Source organism: Vombatus ursinus, unplaced genomic scaffold (assembly GCF_900497805.2).
Source record: "Vombatus ursinus unplaced genomic scaffold, bare-nosed wombat genome assembly UNPS02014861.1, whole genome shotgun sequence".
NCBI lineage: Eukaryota > Metazoa > Chordata > Mammalia > Diprotodontia > Vombatidae > Vombatus > Vombatus ursinus.
The window spans coordinates 13,464,397-13,484,551 of record NW_020954639.1 but is presented as its reverse complement, the minus strand read 5'-3'; the positions used below and the strand labels follow the sequence as shown (position 1 = coordinate 13,484,551).

General features: G+C 36.5%; 1 protein-coding gene across 3 annotated transcripts in view; it reads right to left on the bottom strand.

Moving 5' to 3' along the window:
* The window catches only part of MPP7 (membrane palmitoylated protein 7), a 256,221-nt gene that overhangs the window by 83,053 nt on the left and 153,013 nt on the right, over positions 1–20,155 (bottom strand). For all 3 annotated transcript variants that reach the window (XM_027841614.1, XM_027841613.1, XM_027841612.1), the window contains exon 6: positions 6,325–6,456. In XM_027841614.1, coding sequence (XP_027697415.1) covers positions 6,325–6,456 — 132 coding nt within the window. The remainder of the gene's footprint in view (positions 1–6,324; positions 6,457–20,155) is intronic.

Sequence of the window (20,155 nt, the reverse complement as noted above, 5' to 3'; positions counted from 1 at the left end):
TGCAAAAAAAAAAAAAAAGCAAAATAGAAGACGGACATATAAAATGAAATGCAAGTATTAAAATTTGCCTCAAATACTCAAAATAGGATTGCTTTGGATTTCTGTACTGCAGCAGACCATGAACATGCAATCTGAAATTGCAAATAAGTTTTAAAATACTTTTTCTGGGATTCTGTTTTAATCATTTCAATCAGGGGTGTCTAAATATTTTAATGAAAATAATACTAGCTTAGAAAACAGGAGACTTGGATTCTAGGCCCAGTCCTGCCATTAACCAGCTGTATGTCCCTGGGCAAGTCCCTTACCTTCTTTATCCTGTTACTCAGCTATAAAATGGGGGAATTGGACCAGAAGACCTTTAAGACCCTTCTGTAATTCAGTTATTTACACAGCGTGGGTAGCTGAATAAAAAGTACTATAACATAATAGAAAGAATTATATCTTTTGAGTCAAAAGAACTATATCCTCCTTAGAGGCCTGAGTTCTAGACAGGTAAATCACTTAACCTCACTGGACCTGTTTCCTCATTTGTAAAACAAGAAAGAGTTGAATTAGATAATATGTAAGGTCCACTTTAGATTTAGTTATGAACTCATACTCATGTGCTATTAAGATGGACAAATCAACTGCTATGTAATTGTTTTAAGGTGTAGTGCCAAATGCAGTGAACCATTTGATAGCTGAGTAATTCTCACAGGTCAAAACTGGATTAGTAATAATAAAGTTCAAGTATCAGGACTCTCCCCTGTAAGCATGAATAGTTAAAGTATAGCTTTTGATCACTGCATAAGCCTTTTTTTGATACCCTCAGATGGTAGTGCCATTCCTTCCAAACTATCACAGATGTATTTTATACATGTACATTCTATATATATTCTCTACATACACACACACACACACACACACGCACACACACAGAGGCTCAATCCCCTGATAGAAAGTGAACAACCCAAGAATAGGGACTGTTAGAGCAGCTAGGTGGTGCAGTGGATAGAGCTCTGGCCTTGGAGTAAGGAGGACCTGAGTTCAAATCCAGCCTCAGACACATGACACTTATTAGTTGTGTGACCCTGAGCAAGTCACTTAACCCCAACTGCCCCACAAAAAAGCAAAAAATAAAAGGAATAGAGACTTTCACTTTTGTCTTTGAATACTTAGTACTCACCCCAAAATGTCTGGTATATAGTAACATTTAATAAATGTTTGTTTGATTGCTTACTAATACCACTGGACTAAAAGGTAAAGACTGAAAACAATGGGGTAGGATCCTTAATGAGAATTTTGCTCAGAGAACGCGAAATTTGTATTTTCATAATCATGAGAACAAAATAGTATTTTCGCAACAATTTTGATATAATTCTTTCTATAATTGGAATATCCATATCAGAGAAAGTTTGGAGGACAGAAGGCAAGTACAGTGAGCTTAATCGAAGTGGCTATTCCAACCTAAAATAAATGCAAGAATGGTTAGACCTATAGATGATAAAAGCTTCCCTAGGACTGTGACAAAGGAATGAGGCACTGGATTAGTCTGAAATTTTCACTATATAATGCCAACTACTGTTAATTTTCTTTTGGTACATTTTACACAGTATATCATAAGAGACGGAAATTGGTGTATATGTTTTGAGTTATCCAATAACATTTCTGACCTGAGTAACACTTATTTTAAAAATATTCAGAAATTTTACATTTGTATACTTCCCAAATAACATGCAACATTAAATTAGAATCCAAAATCCTTTGTGTCCAAAATTTTACTGTATAAATTACGGTTCCAAGGAATGAAATATCAACATATTATCTAGTTTTTTAAAAACTAATTATAATGTTGCCAGTTTATATCTCTGGTATCTTATTATGGCCCTGTAAAAATGGCCAAAAGATAAGAATTTATAAGACCATGTGAAATTAATGGGGAATGGCAAATTAAAGTATACCAATGTAATGCTATATTATTGTGCTGTATGAAATGACTAGTCAGAAAAATTCAGAGAAACCTGGGAGGACTTAAATGATTTCATGTAGAATGAAATAAGCAAAACCTGAAAAATATATACAATGACTACAATGATATAATACAACATTAAAAGACTTAAAAACTCTGACCAATGCAATGACAAACCACTACTTCAAAGAAATGACGGCCATTTTCAGACAGTCTATATAAATTTGTTTTGCTTGTTATGAGGGCAGAATTGGTAGGTAGTGACAGTGAGGAAAAATTCAGAAGAAATAAAAGATCATTGATGAAACACACACACACACAAAGCAGAGAATCAAGGAAGTTCAGAAGGTGACACAGATGAACAGGGCAGTTTTATTACTATTATGTTAGATTTACCATACACTTTTTAAAAAATGTACAAAGCTTTTGTACACAGCAGAAGTTCATAGTTTAACTTCCAATCGTCTTTTTCTATTGTTTGTATACTGAAATGTCCATTCTTTTTGGATGTCTGTCAATTTCATAGTAAAAAGAAAATTCACTGGAGACTAGGTTATAAAAACCCCAACAATCACTGTTCCTGAAAAAAAAAAAAGTTCAACCACAACAAAAAGATGGTACATTTAAGAACCTGGTAATGTGGGTCATGATCTAAATTCTTCAATTAAGATACACTTTTGGTTTTAAGCTTTTTTGAAAACTAATTTATTAGTATACAAACATAGATGTTCTATGTCAATTAAAAACTAGGGAAAAAAAGTTTCCCCATTGATATAATTTTACTTAATATGTGCTAACGTGTTATTTTTGATAATTTAAAAATATTTTTAAACTATTTTTTCTTGAGTAATGAAATCAGGGTGATTTTCCATTACCTCAATGGCTGTGGCCCCCAATTTTTTTTTTTGAAGGAAGGATATTTTACCCAATCTGAAGACTGGCAATTCAGGTTTGCTAACTAGCTGTTTAAAATAATATCTAGTATGTATTTCAAATTTCTCCCTACTCCTTTACTCCTTCTGGGGCCAAGAGACCATCATTCAGCAATAAAGCCAAAACACTCAATTGAGAGTTTAACTGACAATCATCAGGAGGCTACCTACTGCAAGATGAGAAGCTACTGTGACCTTGTATTTGAATTCTCTTTTCATAAAGTCATTTGAATAAGTGACCACATAGCTCTGGTGGAGGATCAGGTTTAATTCTGTTCCTCTTTGTATCACTAAAAGAACAGGACAGTAACCCAGATGGGTTGATACCAGGAGCTTCACTCCCTAAGCCACCTAATATATCTGCTGCTACAACTAGCGGTAGCAGATTCATCTTTCCCATTTTATAGGGGGGAAGTTGGGGCTCAATACTGACTTTCTGGGGAAGGTGTCACCATATCTTAGTGTCTTTTTAAATTGTTCTGTCCAAGAGTTTGAAGACTCTCTTGGGGACCACATTATTCTTAGGATGGAATGGATACGGGGTAAAATAAAGTATTTTCTATATCTATTTTCTGCAAAGGAGCCAATTTAGACTTATCTACAAAGTCTAAGTCTGTAGTCATATTAGCTATCATATCCTTGGCAGAATTTCAGTGTGGAACCCCACATGGGGATTCCAAGATAAGAACAGGTATTTCCCTCACTGAGACTCCCTGATTATGTAATTGGAATTATATGGGGAGTACCTCTTCCAGTCATCAATCAACAAAGACACATATTTGGTCCTGTTAAAGTGTAGTCCTGCCCACGTGGCAACTAGTATTTTGGTTAGGTAACCAGGGATGTGAGCGACTATGACCAAATCACCTGTGCAGGCTGGGACATTACTTTCCTGTTATACAAATACACTCTAGTTTCGTCCTTGTCAGGGCACATATTATCAGTTCTAGTGTTGTTAAAAATTATTGGGCTAAGAGGAAAGCCCTGCCTCATTCCTGCCTGGATGTTAATGTCTGGTAGAAGGCTATCTCTGGTATGGGTATGTGTCATGCTGTGCTGGTAGTCTTTTTATAACACTAATTACCTCTTTGTGAAAACCGGCCCATTTTAGTGCTTACCATACTGCTCTGGCCACCCTACACATTTTCTTTTTAGGTCTGGTTTCATCTGAGACAGATTGGAATAAGAAGTGATGCTTATTGTTGCTGTCAATAAGCATGAAGACCTTTGGATTCCTGCTGATGCATCCATTTCTTATACACCAACTGATGAGTATTTTAGACAAGACAGAGGCATAGACCTTACCCATGGTGTTACCCAGGGAAATGGGCCTCCAACTGGAGGGGAGGTTCCTATCACCTTTTCTGTAAGTTAAAATAGTTGTAGATGACTGATACTCCTTTGGGACATAACTGTTCTTATGTAATATATTAAAAATACTAATTAAAATATGTCCCTCTGGACTGATCCAATATTTAATGCTGTCCAGTCCTGGCACTGTTTTAATCAGTCCCATACATTGACTGGGGTAACAGATCACAGAATGGGTTCCTTGAGTCAACAGGAATGTCATGCTTCAGTATTAAAGTATGCATGACTGTAGAAGGTATGGCACAGGGCCAGAATAGCTTTTTAAAATATTCATACAATGTGACTATGTGAATCTGGCATATTGAGAAGTTCTCATTAGTTACCTTCTCATAAGGACATGGGCGATTAGCTCTATACAGTTTCTGCAACTGGGAAGTTTCTCCTGCATTGAATATGGCCCAAATTATATTTAAAATCCTTTTTAACTCTTTTGATAAAATGTATTAAGATGGCCTGAAAATCTAATCTACTATTACAACAGTTAAAAGCTGTAGTCTACTCATTCTGAACCGTGGTTAATCATGGATTGATGGAATTACTAGGGAGTGCTCTATAATTTGAAGTATTACTATTAATTCCTTATTTACATGCTTCATTTCCAGTTATTTCAATTTCAATAATTACATCATCAGTCATACTTATTTTTAGTCTTGAAAAACTGACTTTCTTTTTAGCTTCTTCTGTACACCTACCTTTGTTAGACAGTTTGCCTGTTCTAATATTAGATCACTGGATTTTAAATGCTAACTTTCCTAGGCTACCTATGACTCTTCTTGAGTGGGCAAGAAGAGAGATAGAGAGATAGAGTTTGCCTTGTTAACAAAGGAGATAATACAAGATCTTTTGACTAAATGTGCAGTGAGTGCAGGTATCTTTGGAATCATAGACTCCATTACTAGTTGCAAGGGAGAGTATATATCTGTGTTTCCTTGATGCTTTCAGCATCCCTAAATCATACAAAGTATTACCTGAATCCACTGCAGTAAAAGTCAATCTACATCTATGGTACTTTCTTAAATGTCTGAATAAACCTCTATGCATTTTATAAAATTTTGGAGCTGGGTCACAGATTTGGCAGTTTAAATCTATAGCCAGTGATAAGCTTATCACATAATTTTCTTTATTAATATCATCTTCATTTGAGGTCATTCGCTCAAAGCTGGTCTTAATATATTTTCTAAGTTTATAAGAGGATAAAAACTAATTTTATAATTGGCTAATAACTCCTAATTTAATCCTACTAGTTTAAATTCTCTTAATATCTTTACCTAATATTCCTCATTCTAACCCTAACCATGTCCCTAATAAAAAACAATCAATTATCCCTACTCACTAACTTATCCTTCACCCTATTCTATCTCTTACTGACTACCCCTACATATTCTTTCATGACTACTTTCCAGGTCTTCCAAAATTCTGTAATTCTTAGTCTATAGTAAAATCCATAATAAAATATGACATTTTAAAAATACTAAACTCAGTAATATTAAAAAAGAATAATCTAATTGGTGACATCAAATATCATAGTAAGAGGAAAAAAGATAATCAAATCTTTAAAACATAGCTGTAGATCTATCAAAAATAGATCAATAGACTATAAAAACTGCCAGTAAACACAGACAATGATATAGATATCATCTTATTTAGCCTGATTTTCTAAAATCACAATCACAAAAATAAGTGACTGGTTTTAGCCTAAAGGAAAAGGACATGTCTCTAGGAATGTAGAGATGCCTAGGATTCCAGGGCTCCTTTTCAAGCTTCTTAGCTGAGTGGCCCAGGGGAAGTCATATACACTTCTGAGCCTGTTTCTTCATCAATAAGAATGGGAACAACACAACTTGTACCATTTATCTCATAAAGTGGTTGTGAGGAAAGTGTTTTGCAACCTTTGAAGAGGTATAGAAATGTGAACGATGACTGTTTATTATGAATTATATAGTTCTAAAGAAAACACAGCAATGCAGCATTAAAATGGGGAAAAAACCACCACCTTCAAAGCTGACTTCTCCATGAGCTCTGTTTATATCTTATTAAATAAATTCTGAGTAAGAATAATTGTGATAAACTTACCAATGGTTCTCTGTTTTTGACCAGTCTAATTATTTTTACAGAATCTTCCTCATCATCAATATCATCAGGCATAGGAGGTAAAACGGGATCATAATTCTTTTGGGCCACAGTGTCATGTACAGAGAGTAATGCCTATAAAAAAATTTTTTTAATTATTAAAATGTTAGCCAAATGTTATCTTCCAACATGGAAAAAAGGCTCATCAAAGCAAACTCCACAAGAAACAAAATAATTTGAAAAGAAGTTTTATTGTAATAAAAAGTCCTAAAAAATACACCACAAAGGGGACCTGTTCTTAAGGAAATAGGGTTTTGGAGGTTGGGTTCCCTATAGTGTTCACAGGATCATAAATCTAGTGGAGGGGACTTCAGAAGTCATCTATTCTAACAGTATGGTAAATATTTTTTCATCATTATTATTCACTCTTTTAATCCAAAGGTTCAGTAACTAGCCCTAAATACACAGGTGGCAAGGATAATCTGGTTTCAGAACCACTGCTTTTTCTATTGGAGCACACTATAGTATCAAAAGGAACCAAGTGTCCCTCCTGAAGCACCACTAGCTATAAATTTGTAAGAACTAGAAGTAAAAAAAATTCTGACCAGATCATATTTTCTTACCTAATTTATCCTAGCAAGAGGCCCTCTTTCTTTGTTTTTTGATTGGTCATTTGATAGCATGAGAGGGAGAATAGTTTATATCCTCTGCGACCAACTGGTAGTCTAAGTATGAAATTCTTGTTTCCTGTTTTTAACAAGAGTCATGTCACAAGGCAACCATTATGATCACCTTATGTCTTTACCTATCCCTTTCAATTTGTGGGAGGGACCTACAGAGGACATAAAAAGCACTTTTCAACCAAATCACTAAGTTACAAGTCATAGATGTGGGGCATTTTATAGATATGGACAAAAGTTAGGGTGAGAGGGGGACTAGAAAACCCCTGTATTAAAATATTGTAGTAAAGACTTTAGAGATTAAATTCCATTTCCCACTCCCCAAATCCAACAAATCACCAATGATATAGATCAAGCTAAGATTTGGAAATACCCCAAGAACCTGATATTTAGTATTATATGAATAAATCTTAGATCCTATTCAAGAATGTTTAGTTAATAAAACACCAAAAGATAAACCACAAAATGAGGTCCTTGGCTGAAAAGGCCAAGGTGTTATGGGAGGTGTTATGGGAGACTTGAAAAAAGATTAGGTTTGGAGTAGGTATTATAGTGAGTGGTACAGAGAATTAATTAGGAAGGAGTGAGAGGATTTCATTCCTATTGCGAGGAATGCCTATTGAGATTAGACAACATAAAATTTTCATGAATCTAGTCAACACAGTTTCATGATTTCCTTCATCTCCATTCAACAGCACATAGGTAGGAGTGAAAGAAGATGATGATGAGAATACTGCAGAATTGGTGTTCGGCAAATCAGCATCAGAAATACATCAAGGCAACCAGGCATTTGAGAGTAGAGCATAGTATAGAACTGACTGGTTTGCCAATGAGTCCAATTTGGGAAGGGGGGTGAGTATAGCCATAGCAGGGATGATAGCCTGGGAAAGTATGGGTTGAGGGATTGGTGGTCAAGTGGAGACGAAGAATGAGCTTAGCAGCAGTTAAGTGTATGAAGAGATGGAATAATAAACATTACTATAGGATCAAAGAATTTTGGAGTTCTGGAACATGGATCTGAAACACTGGTGGGTTATGACAAGACGAAAGGTTTGACCTTCTCTATGTATAGTTTAGGTAGAGTGGAGGAGTAGGGCTTGAGTAGATTGAGGAACTGCAAATTTAGGATATTTTAGTCACGTTTAGCATATGTACTGAAATGCCTGAGTATAGAAGTCGGAGTGAATAGGAATACTGTAAGCCAGAAACTGACCTCAGTGAAGAGGAGAGAGAATGCCCTGGAAGTCAGTAGATAACAGCCACTAGAATTACAAGATGAATTTGGGTTGCGTGGATTTTAAAGGAGGAAGGTTCCTGAATGACAGCAATAAGAGGGTGGTTCTAGAAGAGGTAATGAGAAGCAGTATTCTGACCCCCCTCCCTATGTTATCACCCCTGTTGGGGCTATATTTACTTCCTTTTTCAATCCTGACCTAACTTATAAAAACAGTTGCCCTTGACACTCTTAACTCTTGACTCTCCTACTCCTTTGTCCTATTGCTGCTGGTATTTTGCCAAGGTACCCTCTAAATCTACCTATCCCTCTAATCGACTGTCTGTCCTCACCTAACAGTTTGTTTCCCGTTGCCTATGAACATGCCCAAGCGCGTACCATCATTAAAACACCTTTGCTCTGATTATCCCTGCTAGCTATGCTTTGTTACTTCTGAGATTCCTACTCCAATAGGCTACAGTAATTTAGAGACTTGGAACATACCACAAGGTAAAAGATCTAAAGTTGGTCATCTATATTTCTAATGAAAAATGGTTTTCCTTAAGAGCTACACTGTGTTGTACAATGACTGGACATAAACATGACTTGTATTAAGAACTCCAAATACTACGTTTCAAATTTCTAACTTATTCTGTTAGTGTAGAACACAATTTTTAGTTTCTAGATGTAAATTATCAGTTTAAAATACTTAACAAATGTTCTGCATTTGTTATATTTAAATTTGCCATTATTGTATTCATTTAGGTTATACTTATGTATTTATTTTAAACACTAATTACAATATTAAGTAGAGGGTGAAGGCACTTAGCTTACTTTATGTATTTAAAAGGATGGATGCATATATTTATCACATTAAATATTTTTGTGCACAATTCTATTGTATAGTCTAAATTTATTTACTTCAGTCTATACATGGTAATAGTAGTACTGCTGTCCACAAACATGTATAGTTTCATTCATTTAGTTTTTTCTGCGGACATTGGAATTGTCAGCTCCTTCTAATATTGGCAGAGAAGCCACCTAAAATGGGTGACTTTTTCAAGTAAGATGGCCTTTCAAGCAAATACTTTAGGGAAAGCAACAGATTAATTACATAGGATATCATGCAACTCAGAGTTAGGAAGGGCCTCCGATATCACTCATTTCAATTTAACAAACATTTATTAAGCACCTACAACATACTTTTGCTAAGATTGGAGAAATGTATTAAAATAATATAGGAGTTTCAGCAGTCAAGAATTTATATTCTACTTGGGGAATACAGCACAGACTAAATGGATAATAAGACAAGCTGAAACAGAAATAAGCATTAACTGCTATTTGGGTCAAAGAAAGGGTTCTAAATTAGAGCTGGTAATTGATCTGAGCCTGAAAGGAAGGTAAGGATATTAGAAGGCAAAGGAGAGAAACGCAAGCTCTGTCACTGCAATACAACGAGACAGAGACAGAATTGATGAGTCAAAGAATAGAAAAGTAGGAGAGATGGCCTGGAACACAGTGAAGGGGAATTACTACAAACAAGTCTGGAAAGCAAGATGGAAGGTACATTATGAAGAAGTCTTAATTAAATAGCACGCTGAGTTTTTATTTTACTCTAGAGGCAAAAGGGAAATTCTAAAGAATAACAAGGTAAGAGCTGTGTCTTATTAAGTATCTATATGCATACCAAAGATACAAAGAACTCCCCCTCCCCCAAAAAAGCTTATATTCTACTGAAGAGAAATAAAATAAACAGATCAAACTATAAGAATTCATTAAACTTCTATGTTCCAGATGTATTAGTTTCAAGGAAGACCATGACAAAAACAAAATAGTCCCTGCACTGTGCTTAAATTCCATCAAGAGAAACAACTTATACATATATCAGTCAGTCAATTAGTTAGTCAATAATCACTTCTTAAGCACCTACTATACTCCAGAGGCAAAAAAAAACAGTCCCTGCCCTCAAGGAGCTCAAACTCAAAAGGGGGAGAACAATATGCAAACAGATCCATACAAACAAGCCATATACAGGACAAATTGGAAATAATTAAGAGAAGGAAAGCACTAGAGTTAAGAAGGGTTAGAAGAGGTGTCCCTACAAAAGATAGTATTAAGATATAAGCAGATGTAATTTAAAAAATAGATACAAGATAAATACTATGTAATGGGAGGACTATGGGGGGGATGCATTAGTAGCTGGGGAAATCAAGAAAAGTCTCATATGGGGCAAGGGAAGGGAACAAGCATTTATTTAGTGTTTACTATGTGCCAGATGCTGCACTAAGTGCTTTTACAAATATTTTCTCATGTGATCTTCACAACATATCCGGAAGATAGGTACTATCATAATTCCCATTTTACAACTGAGGAAATTGAGGCAGACAGAGTGATTTCTTTGCCAAGGGTCACACAGTTAGTGAGTGTCTGAGGCCACATCTGAACTCAGATCTTCCTGACTCCAGGCCCAGTGCTCTGACCACTATTTGCTTCTATAGCAAGTAACATTTGACCTCAACTTTTGGGGAAGTCAGGCATTCTAAGAAAAAAGGTTAGGAAGGTTAGTGCTTTAAAGACATGGGGGATAGTCAGTACAAAATCATGTGTCAGGAGACGGAATGTAGTATAAGTAGTCCAATGTGTAGCTCAGACATAGAATGTGTGGAAAGAAGCAATATATAATAAGCTTGAACAGTTAGGCAGAAGCCAGATAGTGTAGAGTTATAAGTGCTTCTATTTTAGTTATGTGTTTCTATTTTAAACCAGAGGTATTGAGGTACCAATGCGGATTTTTATCAGAGGAATAAAATAGTTGGAGAACCATGATTTAGCAATATCAATTCGGCATCTATGTGGATGATAAATTGGAGAGGGGAGAGACTTGAGGTAGGGAGATCAATTATGAGGAGATGAGGGCCTTAACAAGAGTGATACCCATGTGAACGAAGACAGAGATACATATAAGGCAGATTTTCTGGGGGAAGAATCAACAAATTGACAATTGTTCAGCTCTTTAGGGGTGAGGGATGGTGAAGATTTGAGGATGACTTCAAAATTATGAATCTATGTTACTGGAAGGAATACGGCACTCATAAGTCAAGAAGAGGGTAAGGGTTTGGGGGAAAAGATAATGAGTTCTCTTTCAGACATGATGAATCTGAGGAGTCTAAAGGACATACAGTGAGAAATATCTAATGAGCCATTGATAAAGATGGAATGAAACTTAGGAGAGAAACGAGGGCTGGATATCTAGATCTGTGACTCATCAGTATAGAGAAAATGGAACCCTTGGGCACTGATGAGATCATCAAAAGAGAGGGCAGGAAGAGGGGAAAAAGAAAGAATCAGGAAAGAACATTAGGGGACGCCCAAAATATGAAAGAGTGGGGCTAGTAGAGGAGACAATCTGCTGGAGGAGACAGGATGGTAGAAGATCACTTGTACATGTAGAGGGGTTGACCTTGGCAAAGAAAAAGGCTACTTCGTTATGTGGGACAAAGGTGAAAGAGGAGATAATATCAGAAGGCATCTGGATGATGTGAAATATGGAGGAAGGGAGAAAAGGAAACTTCAGCAAATGGTCTCAATTTTTCTAATAAAACACGAGGCCAGGTTCTCATCTATGACGGTAGGGGCACGCACTGGAGGTATGAGGAGGGATGAAAAGGTTTGGAAGAACAACCATAGTGAGTGTGATGGTGTGCTAACTATGGAGGTGCAAAAGGACTGAACAGCAGCAGCAGACACTTAGTTGAGGTTACATAACATAAATTTGCAGTACACCGAGTTAGGATGGTTGTGTGATTTTTCTCCACCTTCATTCGGTAGCATAAGAGTGAAGATGAGAGGGGTCTAAGAATGAGGCTTCACAAGGCACAATCAGTGATGGGGGCAAGGGACTCAAGAGAAGACAACACTATAGAGTTTAAGTGGTTCACCAAGGGATCAAGGTGGCAATAGATGAGTGTGGCCAGTGCAGGGTTGACAGCCTGAGACAGAGTTGAGGGGCTGAGTAATTAGAGATGATAGTTGGAAAAAGAGCAAGGTTTGATTTTGGAAGCTAAGGGAGAGGTGGAAATCCAGTAAACTGTGATCAGATAAGGAAATGACTTTATGGCATGTGCTTGCTGTGTTAAGGCAAAGTAAATCTTTTGTTAAATGTTCAATGACTTGCAAGTACATAATTTCATTTAAACTTTGCATCTAAACTAAGAGAGCTACCTCCAACACTTACTTATGACAATTTTTATTTGTACTAGATGCTTTACTCATGCTCAGACTTAATACAGGAGAAGACAAAAGGTTAAGAATGATGTTTAAATTATTTTATTGTGAAGGGCCACCCCAAGGGAAACACTAACAACTAGGTGGCGGGATTAGGGGGAAATCAGGAAAGGACTTGTGCTCAGAAGTGAGATGACTTCTGAGGTGAGCCTTAAAATTCAGCAGGGCCATCCTAAGAGGTAGAAGTGACAACAGACATGGAGGTGACAGGGGGTATGTCATGTATAAGGAAGAGCTAGTAGGCTGAAAGGTGGAATACATGAAGGGTAGTAACTTGAACTCAATCTCTTAAGGGAGGCTAGAGAAAACTGTGGAAGGTTTTAAGTCCCAAAGAGAGGAGTAGGATTTGAGACTGAGTCTTGAAGAAAGCAAAAGAAGCCAGGAGGTAGAAATCTGGAGACCACATTATAGGCAAGGGGGACAACCAACGAAAAGGCATGGAGTTGGAAGATGGAACACCGTGAATAAGATCGACTGACAGCAAGTGGGTCAGTGAACTGGATCAAAGAGTAGGTGGAGGGGAGTCAAGTATAAGAAGACTGAAAAGTTAAAAAGGGACCAGGTTGTAAAGGGCTTTAAAAACTAAACAGAGAATTTTGTTTTTTATTCTGAAGGTAATTGAGAGTCACTGACATTTACTGAGTAGGGGGAGAGTTGACCTGAACAACCTTGTGCTTAAGTAAGATCACTGATGGCTGAATGAAGGATGAAGGGGAGCAGGAGAGACTGGAAGCCAAGAAGCCAACTAGAATGCTACTGCAACATCAGGATGATATAAAGACGGTCTGCACCAGTGGGGTGGCTGTGTGAATGGAAAGAAGGGGACCTATAGGAGAGATGTCACGTAAGCAGAAATAACAAGACTCGGCCACAGATTGGATATCTGGCGTGAAGAAAAATGCAGAGTCAGCCAACGTGACTGAGAAGATGCTGCGGCCCTCAATATTAATAGGAAATTTGGAAGAGTGGAGGGTTTTGAAGGATAACTGGTTCAATTTTAGACATGGTGAGTTTGAGATGTCTTAGAGGACATCCAAGATGTCCAAGAGGCAGTTGATGTGAGAACAGAGGCCAGGAGAGAGGTTATGGCTGACCATTAACGTTCCATTCCAGTCATTTCAGTCATAATACAGAGTCCCAAAAGTCTTAGTACAGTTTTAAATTACTGAAGTGTTAACAATTAAGCTGTTTAATCCCTTACTGTTTATTCTTGGGCAGAAGTGGGTGGCGAGGGTCTCTCACTTGTGGTCCTGGCTGCCATCATATCCCAAATCCCAATCTGCTTTACCTATGGGAGTCACTAAGTGTATGATTAGGTCAGAGGACAGGGCAGGGCTGAGTTTCTAAGGGGGTAACCCCCTGAGGCCAGGTAAGTGCCTAGTGTGACTAGGGCTGAAAAATATGGACTGCTTCACAAATTTGCACATCATTCCAGGGCAAAAGCCATCTATATCATTCTAATTTCAGTGTATATGCTACTGAAGCAAACACATAATTAAGTTTTAGTAGCTTAAAAGTGCACCAAGACTTCTGGGATTCCCTGGATAAACAATTTAGATATCCAGATTCTAGAGATAAGGATTTTAACAATATATTTTGTTCAGAGGCTATCACAATCCCATACAAAAAATTAACACTGTAAAAACATCGTAAATGACTTAATGACAATATAATGATACTTGGGTTTTTTCCTCATTTTACTGGGACTATGATTACTGGAGATTCAGAGATCTTGAGGGAACTGACACTGATGAGAATGTTAAAATGGAGTGATGCTTTGTGACAACAGTCAAAGTAAAAGAGCTTAAAAACATCTAAGAACTCATGGTCAGGGGAAGTTTTCCCTCACTGGTGGGTAAGGGCATAACTTGTATGTGGCTGTTTCCTAAAATATGGAACATGTCCAGGAAACTGGAGGAGAAAAATGGAAATTTATATAAATGTTCTAACATAGTTTTCCAATATACTAGCAAATTAAGTGAAAACACACTTTAAAGCATTCAATTCAGAGACCTAACTTCAAAGAGTATGCTCTAAGCTATATTTTACATTTTATTTTTTAAAAATTCAGACTGTGCTGCTTCCTTTAACTGCTTATATCTTTAATGTCCTGCTTCTTAAGTAACACTGAGTAAATACGTCTTCAAATAGGTTACCAAATCAAGAAAATCCTTTGGAAAATATAGAACAATGAATGCTAATGAGTAATTTGACAATTTTAAAAATTGAATAAAATTAACAAATAGGCATTGATTTTTCACAAATTAAAAGCAATGAGATTAATAATAATAGGGAGCATTAATATAGAGGTTTATGAAGTACATTACAAATATTATCTCATTTTATCATTGCAACAACCCTGGGAGGTAGATGCTATTATTATTCCCATTTTATAGATGAGGAAACTGAGGGAGACAGAGATAACGTGACTGGACCAGAGTCACATAGCTGGAAAGTATCTGAAGCAAGATATGAACTCAGGTCTTCCATACTCTAGGCCTATTACTTCCCTAGTTGCCTCATACCTAGGTTTTGAGTTCAAATCTAGCATTCTTTCCACTGAATCTTACACTCTATGCTACATGGTATTTGAGGTACAAAGATACAGAATTACAAAATTTGAGAGTAATGGTAGTAGCTCAAAGTAGCTCATTTCATGAGACAGCTCTAAGTATTAGTAATTTTTCTCCTTATATCAAGGCAAAATATACTTCTCTACAACATCCATCCATTCCTGATTCTACCCTTAGGGGCCTCTACCCTCTCTGCTAAATGAAGGCCCTTTGTCATATCATCCCTTCCCCCACCTCCAGAAAACCCAACTCACAAAGAGTTTATATTCTAGTTAGGAAGTCAAGGCAAAAACAGGAAAAGGCTTAAGCAATATTTTAAATAAAAAAGTTCAACAAAATAATAGATGAGTTATCTCAATGCAGTAGATGACTGCCAAATGAATAATGTAAGTAATTATTACAGCACACATAAAATAAAGCTCTGGATAAATATTCATATTCAATATTCCTGACTAAATATAATTACATACTGTTATGTATTTTTCCTACTTGGCCATGGAACCACTTTTACAACTTAAAAATACAAAAATATTTTAAAACGTATACATATGTAGTTCTATATTAGTCTCTACTGTACTAACGCTCCTGGCAGGCAACACTTTTAAGTTAGTTAATATTATTCATCTTACAGTCTATTTTCCTGTTTTGACTAGAATAAATTTTAATCCCTCAATATACATACTTCCTTTAAAAAAAAAAAGTAATTCCTTGACGGAAATCTCATGTCCACTGACTTCAAGTGATGGATTTACCTGTTGTACTGAGGAATTTGCAGGAAACAGAAAACAAGATGCTGTGCGTCATCAGGTTCACACAGTCTCATAACTTAGAAACCCCTAGGGTCAATTCCATATTGTAGCTGTTCTTCAGGTCCACAGAACATAAGCATCCAGCTTATAACACTGGATACAGTCAATCTATTTCTCCAGATGGAAAGTATAAGAAAGTATAAGAAGACTGGCCATGTTTTGAAGGGTTGTAACTGTAAAACAGAGATGATCAATCCTTATCTTTCTCCTAAATTCTCCCAATAGATTGTAGTATCAAAAACTTACAGCAGGAAGGGATATCAGAGGTTATCTATTCTAATCCTATCATTTTACAGATAACAAACCAATAGTGGAATTTTAACCCAGGTCCTCTGATGCCTGAACCAGTGCTTACTCTATAGTTCCAGACTACGTGCAGTATATTTTCGACTGACTATCCCATTGGCACTCAAATTCAACATGTCTAAAACAGATATAATATTTTTCCTCATAAAGCAGCTTTTTCTTCTGACTTCATCATTTCTGTCAGCAGCACCAATATACCCCCAATCTCCAAAGTTCAAAATGTTGGAGTTATCTTTGATTCTTCCCTTTCTCTCTCAAATTGAATCATTTAACAAGTTTAATCAGTTCCTCCTTATTCTCACTTCTACTATTCTAATAAAGGTCTTCATGACCAATCGTGAACTATTACAATTATCTCTTCTTGATCCTCCCCCTACCATCTTCTTTTCAACTCCAGTTTATTTTTCAAATAGTAACCACTCACAGGAATAGACTTGATCATGTAATTTCTTTGCCTAGCATTCAAACCCCTAAACAATCTAGGATATATATTCACTGACATGGTATCAATAAGCCAGTATTTATTCAATACCTTCTATGTAGGAAGTATTGTGCTAGGTTCTGGGGATAAAAATACAAAGAATGAAACAATCCCCAATACTCAGGGGGCCTTACATTTCATCAAGAGAGAAAAAATGCTGAAGAAAATAATGCCTTAAAAAATAGACTAGACCAAATGGCAAAAGAGATCCAAAAAGCCAATCCCTTCAAAAGCAGAACTGGCCAAAAGGAAAAGGAGGGCTAAAAGCTCACTGAAGAAAATAATTCCTTAAAAATTAGAATGGAGCAAATGGAAGCTAATGACTGTATGAGAAATCAAGAAATTATGAAACAAAACCAAAAGAATGAAAAAATGTGAAATATCTCATTGGAAAAACAACTGATCTGGAAAATAGATCCAAGGGAGATAACTTAAAAATTATTGGACTACCTGAAAGCCATGATCAAAAAAAGAGCCTAGACATCATCTTTCAAGAAATTATCAAGGAAAACTGCCTTGATATTCTAAAACCAAAGGGTAAAATAGAAATGAAAAGAATCCACCAATCACATCCTGAAAGAGATTCCCAAAGAAAAACTGCCAGGAATATTATAGCCAAATTCCAGAGTTCCCAGGTCAAGGAGAAAATATTGCAAGCAGCTAGAAAGAAACAGTTCAAGTATTGTGGAAACACAATCAGGATAACAATATTTAGCAGCTTCTACATTAAGGGATCAGAAGGCTTGGAATATGATATTCTTGAGGTCAAAGGAGTTAGGATTAAAACCAAGAATCACCTACCCAGCCAAACTGAGTGTAATCAATGAGGGGAAAAAATTCACATTCAATGATGTAGAGGACTTTCAAGCATTCTTGAGAAGCCAGAGCTAAATAAAAAAAGTAACTTTCAAATACAAGACTCAAAAGAAGCATGAAAAGGTAAACAGGAAAGAGAAATCACAAGGGACTTATTAAAGTTGAACTGTTTACATTCCTACATGGAAAGATGATATTTGTAACTCATGAGACCTTTCTCAATATTAGGGCAGTAGGAGGGAATATATATACATACACATATATTTTTATACATATATATATAGAGAGAGACAGAGACAGAGACAGAGATGAAGGCAGAGAGACAGAGAGAGAGAGGGAGGGCACAGGGTGAGTTGACTATGAAGGGATGCCATCTAAAAAAAGAAAATTAAAGGGTGAGAGGGGAATGTAATGGGAGAAGGAGAAAGGGAGAGGTAGACTGGGGTAAATTATCTCACATGAAAGAGGCAAGAAAAAGCTTTTACAGTGGAAGGGAAGATGGGGGAGGTGAGAAGGGATGAGTGAACTTTACTCTAATCAGATTTGGCTTAAGGAGGGAATAACACACACACCCAATTGGGCATGGAAATCTATTTTACACTACAGGAAAGTAGGGGGGAAGGGGTAAGAGAGGGAGGGGTGATAGAAGGGAGAGCAGATTGGGGGAGGGGGTAATCAGAAGCAAACCCTTTTGAGGAGGGACAGGTCAAAGGAGAGAATAGAACAAATGGGGGCCAGAATAGGATGGAGGGAAATATAGTTAGTCTTTCACAAGATGACAATTATGGAAGGGTTTTGCATGACTGCACATATGTAGCCTATGTGGAATTGCTTGCCTTCTCAATGAGGGTGGGTAGGGAGGGAGGAGAGGAGAGAATTTGGAACTCAAAGTTTTAGAAACAAATGTCAGAAATTGTTTCTGCATGCTACTGGGAAATAAGATACACAGGCAAAGGGGTATAGAAATGTATCTGATCCTACGGGAAAATATAAGGGGAATGGGATAAGAGAAGGGGGGAGGGGTGTATTAGAAGGGAGAACAGATTGGATGAAGGGGGAATCAGAATGCAGGCCATCATGGGGATGGGGGAGGGGAGGGATGGGGAAAAAATCCGGAACTCAGAATCTTGTGGAAGTGAATGTTGAAAACTAAAAATACATAAATAACCTGGGGGAAAAAAAGAAAGAAAGAAAACACAGACCAAAAAACAAAAAAACCCAAGCAAAATAAAGCAAAAAAAAAAAGTATGCTTCAAAAAAAATTTAAAAAGAGAGAGAGAAAACGCATGTTTACAAGTTTAAGGAAAATAAAAAGTAGCTAAATATAAAAAAATAAGGGAGGGTGAGCATCAGTAGCTGGGGGGTCAAGAAAGGCTTTGAATAGAAAGTGGTAGATAAGCTGTGTAATGAAGGAAGAATATGATTGAATGAGACAGAGGTAAACAGGGAGACAATTCCAGGCATGGAGGACAGCCAGGACAAAGGCGCAGAGATAGGGGACTGAGTGTCATGTATGAGGAAAAAAAAGAAGCCAGTTTGTCTGGATCACAGTGCACAGGAGACAGAGCGACATACAATGAGGATAGCTTGGGTCCAGGTTGTAAAGGGCTTCCAAAGCTAAACAGAAATTTATATTTTATCCTAGAGGCAACAAGGAGCCACTGGAATTTATTGAGTAAATAGCACACTAAAAATACACTATGATCTCACATCTCTCTGAATTTAACCCATTTCCTGAGAGTAAAATGCCAACTCTCTTTCTTTGCTTATTAAATTCTTACCTATTCCTTAATGTATAGTTCAAATGCCACCATCTCTAGGCAGCCTTTCCTGATATATCCTGATACCTGTTGGTAAGGATTTTCCCTCTTGTACCTTCCACAGTAGCACGTGGTTTATTTTGTTTTGTTCTCTGAACTTAATCATTCCTGTACTAGACCACGAGTTCCATGAAGTCCTTTTACTTTCCTCAGGTATAAGCAGAGCTTTATACAACGTAAGAGATTGATACATGTTTGGAACAAGTTAATAAATAATAGTATCCATAAAAATTATTAACAAAAATCACAGTACTTGCTTTAGAAAAATGTTTAAATTATAATTATGCAACTCTATAAAGAACAAGAAATTACAAAGTTTAAAAGCAAATGCTTTGAAAAGAAAAAACTTACATAGAAATTTCTCCATTTTTATAAAAGCAGAAAACCTAAGGGTAAAGCAAGGATCAGTCACAGACCAATATGAATTAAAACGCAGGTGATGAATTATACCTAGACAAAGGCTTTGAAGGAAGATGTTTCATGACCTGTTGCATCTGATACTTCATTTAGGAAGATGAGTTTTGCATACATGACAGATCATTGTTATCATCAAGTAAAATTTATTCAGTATGCATATAAAAAAGTATTCAAATTAAAAAGCACTATCTCTATAAACTAGTTTATATTCTAAAACATCAAAGACTAAGATCCTATGACATAATATAGTGCTTCTTTACATGTATCTATATGTACAGATATAAAAAAATCAATACATTATAACTGACATAAAAGAGAAAGAGAAATGGGCTAAGATTAATAGCAAAGCAAATGGCTTAATGGCTAAGAAAACAGATTTATTAAGTAATACTAGGGGAATTATTCTTTATATTTTCCTCTGACTCCTCCTTTTCC